Source organism: Chrysochloris asiatica, unplaced genomic scaffold (genome assembly GCF_000296735.1).
Source record: "Chrysochloris asiatica unplaced genomic scaffold, ChrAsi1.0 scaffold00045, whole genome shotgun sequence".
Classification (NCBI taxonomy): Eukaryota; Metazoa; Chordata; class Mammalia; order Afrosoricida; family Chrysochloridae; genus Chrysochloris; species Chrysochloris asiatica.
Window position 1 is genome coordinate 7,429,083 of NW_006408563.1, and position 3,064 is coordinate 7,432,146.

The 3,064-nt window shown below is 40.5% G+C and overlaps 1 protein-coding gene across 1 annotated transcript in view; it reads right to left on the minus strand.

Annotated features, from left to right (window-relative positions):
- NBEAL1 (neurobeachin-like 1) overlaps positions 1 to 3,064 on the minus strand; it is a 244,930-nt gene that overhangs the window by 193,984 nt on the left and 47,882 nt on the right. The window contains exon 4 of the mRNA XM_006862026.1: positions 332 to 493. Within this exon, the coding sequence (XP_006862088.1) occupies positions 332 to 493 (162 nt within the window). The remainder of the gene's footprint in view (positions 1 to 331; positions 494 to 3,064) is intronic.

Sequence of the window (3,064 nt, forward strand, 5' to 3'; positions counted from 1 at the left end):
CTAGGCAGCATCTCCCCATCGACCTGGTCTCCAGACACCTCTCACCCTGCCATTCCGTGGTATGGGTTTCATTTAACACCTCCACCAGGTCTGCACAGTTGTCACACATCGCTTAACCGCCGCCCTCCATGATAGAAGCCCTTGTGTAGATAACTAGATATATACCTAAAAATTCTCTCCAATAAACTAACAAACTACATGTCTATTACAAAAAGTACACTAGAGTTCTTTACTGTTCCACATGAACAACAACAAAAATAAGCAATAATAAATAACACTATTATAATGGTCATAATTATTTTTAACAGATCATTTTTTTTGTACTAGATACCTGCAAAGAATAATGAAGAACTTGACAAGCAAAATTGACAAGGCTTGTTGTTGTTCCTCTAATCCATCTGCCATTTTCTGAACACACTGTAGCAGCTGGATCCTCAGAACCTGCAGGATATTATCAGGAAGCAGAGATATTCCAGGAGGCACATCATCTACCCTACAATATAAGGAGGACAACAGAAGACTATTTAAATACAGTAAGAAAACTCTCTAGTACTTTAGAGAAATTGCATTTTCTACTTGAATTCTAGAGAAGCTTTTTTTTTTTTTTTTTAAACTCTGTGCCTTCTTTTCTGCAAGGTATCCCAAGCTATTGAACAGGTCATTTTATTAAAAACTATAAAAAACTAGGGCAGCAGAGTTGTTAGCCTTGTTTCAAAGGCAACTTGCTGATAATAAAGAGAGACTCAGTATTTTTTGTCACCTTAACAGAAAATATTTAGAATATAAATGAATGTGTTTTCTATTTACAATTATAATGTGTTTGTGTGTACACATGTATATACATATGTATGTGTGGTGTAGTGAATTCTTCAATGTGATTTAGTATGTCTCTTCTAGCATTAGTCTTTGTAACTCCCACCAAACGACTCTTCTCCTGATTGTAAGAGAAGGTGGGAGAAGATACTAATAGAATGACATGATTCAGCTGTGGATGTTAACACAGTTAATTGTAATTTTAAAAACTTGAAACTCTAACATGAGTCCACAATGAATCATATCAAAAGCAGGAAGGAGGTGGAGCTCACTACCATCAAAGAGGAAGACACAGGAGAGGAGCTCATCCTTTGGACCCTGAAATCTCTGTGCATTGAAATCTCCTCAACTTAGAGAAAGGTATAATATAAGAGGAGTGGCAGAGCAGCAGCAACAGAACAAAGAGCCAGAGCATGAGACAACGCAGTGGGCTTCCCAGTCCATAGTGTAACTAAAGTTGAGCGACTGTAAGCAGAAGATTTGCTTGCAGAGTGAAGTGCCCGTCGGCATTTAATTGAAGGAGCTAGGTTTGCTGATCCATGGAGCTAGAATCATTATAAGTCTCACCTCCAACTTATGTTGGAGTGGCCTGTGGGCATTTATTGGCAGTCCTAAAAGAGCTTTACAAAATTGCCCAGGTAGGTAGAGGCCTACCTATGAAAATGGTTGAGTAGAGGCTGTTCTGACTGAATGAATTGAGCATTTCTGCCCCTGAACTACAGTATCCAGTTAACTTCACTAATAAATCCTATACCTGTGAGTATGGTTTCTGAACTCTATGTGACCACTGCAATGAACTACTGAACCTAGCTGAATAGAAAGTGCTATGGGAGGCATGGTTTGGTGTCATTTTTTGATGTGTACACACCATTTATAAATGAAATAAAAACCTTGCAAGGGACACAAAGGAACATTGGGAAATATGATTAAAAAAAGCTTGTAAGCCCGCCTTTAGCCTATAACTGATTTGAATACCTAAAAGGGGTTAGAGACCTTGTCCAGTGAAACAGGCTTCATGATGAGCCTTTGTAGTGTATAGGATTTAGGTGGAATCCTGAGCCCCATCCAGAATCTTCTGAGGTGGGACATTTCCATTTGAAAGGACATGCAGACCAACATGGAGCAGCAAGAGTAACAGAAGATACTTGTGGAAAGAAAGACCAGCAGGAAAAATCAAAAACAAAAATGGCAGTCTGAATGGCTACTACAAGAACAAGCAAGTTGTCTGCCATGGAGCCATCAAAGCAAGCAATCAAGTCCCTTCAGGACAAACCCTCTTCCGAGACTGAAACGCAAAGGAAACACATGAGCAGGCATGTAAGCTTGCTAGCAACCACGTTGGTCTACTGGTGAGTGGAAGTGGGGGAAAGTCAGTAATGAAGATATGGGTTGAGTTTGACCATGTTCCATAGACAGCCATCGACCTAGAGATGAGAGAGAGAAGAGGAAGGGCTTGTTGGTCCAAAGTATGGCGAGACCTGGGGACTAGTAAGCCCAAGAAAAAGGACCTAGCCACAGAGGGCTAGAACTGAGAGTGAAGTGTCCAGCTAATATGAAGTGAGGGGAGACACACAAGACTGCCCAAACTTGCATACAGCACCCATTTTACCTAGCTTCAATGGTTTTACGATCAGAACTCAACTAGAGGAAGATAAAGAACTTTGATAAAGGACACAAGTGTAAATTGGAACAATTTGATGAACTTGACCTATACTTATAGACAGAGTAGTTCAAAATGCCAGCTGAGAGGGGAAGAGTCTTCACATCAAAGATCAAACCTACCACTTACCTACACAGAGTTGATAAGGACGGGTTACCTAAAATGGGGTCACTATAAAGTCATGAAGTGACTGACTTACAAGTTTACAAGAGAGAGTTTAGTTTCAGAATGTACATGGGAAGGTAGAATCCCCACTAAATAGTTTCCATCTTGTCTATATGGATCTGGTGAAAGGAGATGGGGATAAGATTCTTGTGATTCAATACTGAATATATCATGACTAACTGCAATTGTCACAACTGTAAAGGTAGAAATTTTGTAACATAAGGGGGGGAGTAGTTAATCTTACAGTCCAGGAACAGCAAAGGAGAAGAGCATGAGCAGAACATGGGACCCTATCCAGAGAAGTAGCGACACCAGAGATGGAGGCAGAAGTGATGGCAAGGAGAGATAGAGTAGCTGAGGTCTCTAGACTCATGGAAAGAGAAAGGCTGTGTGCTGGCAGACAGGATGTGACCTTGCAGAATGTGG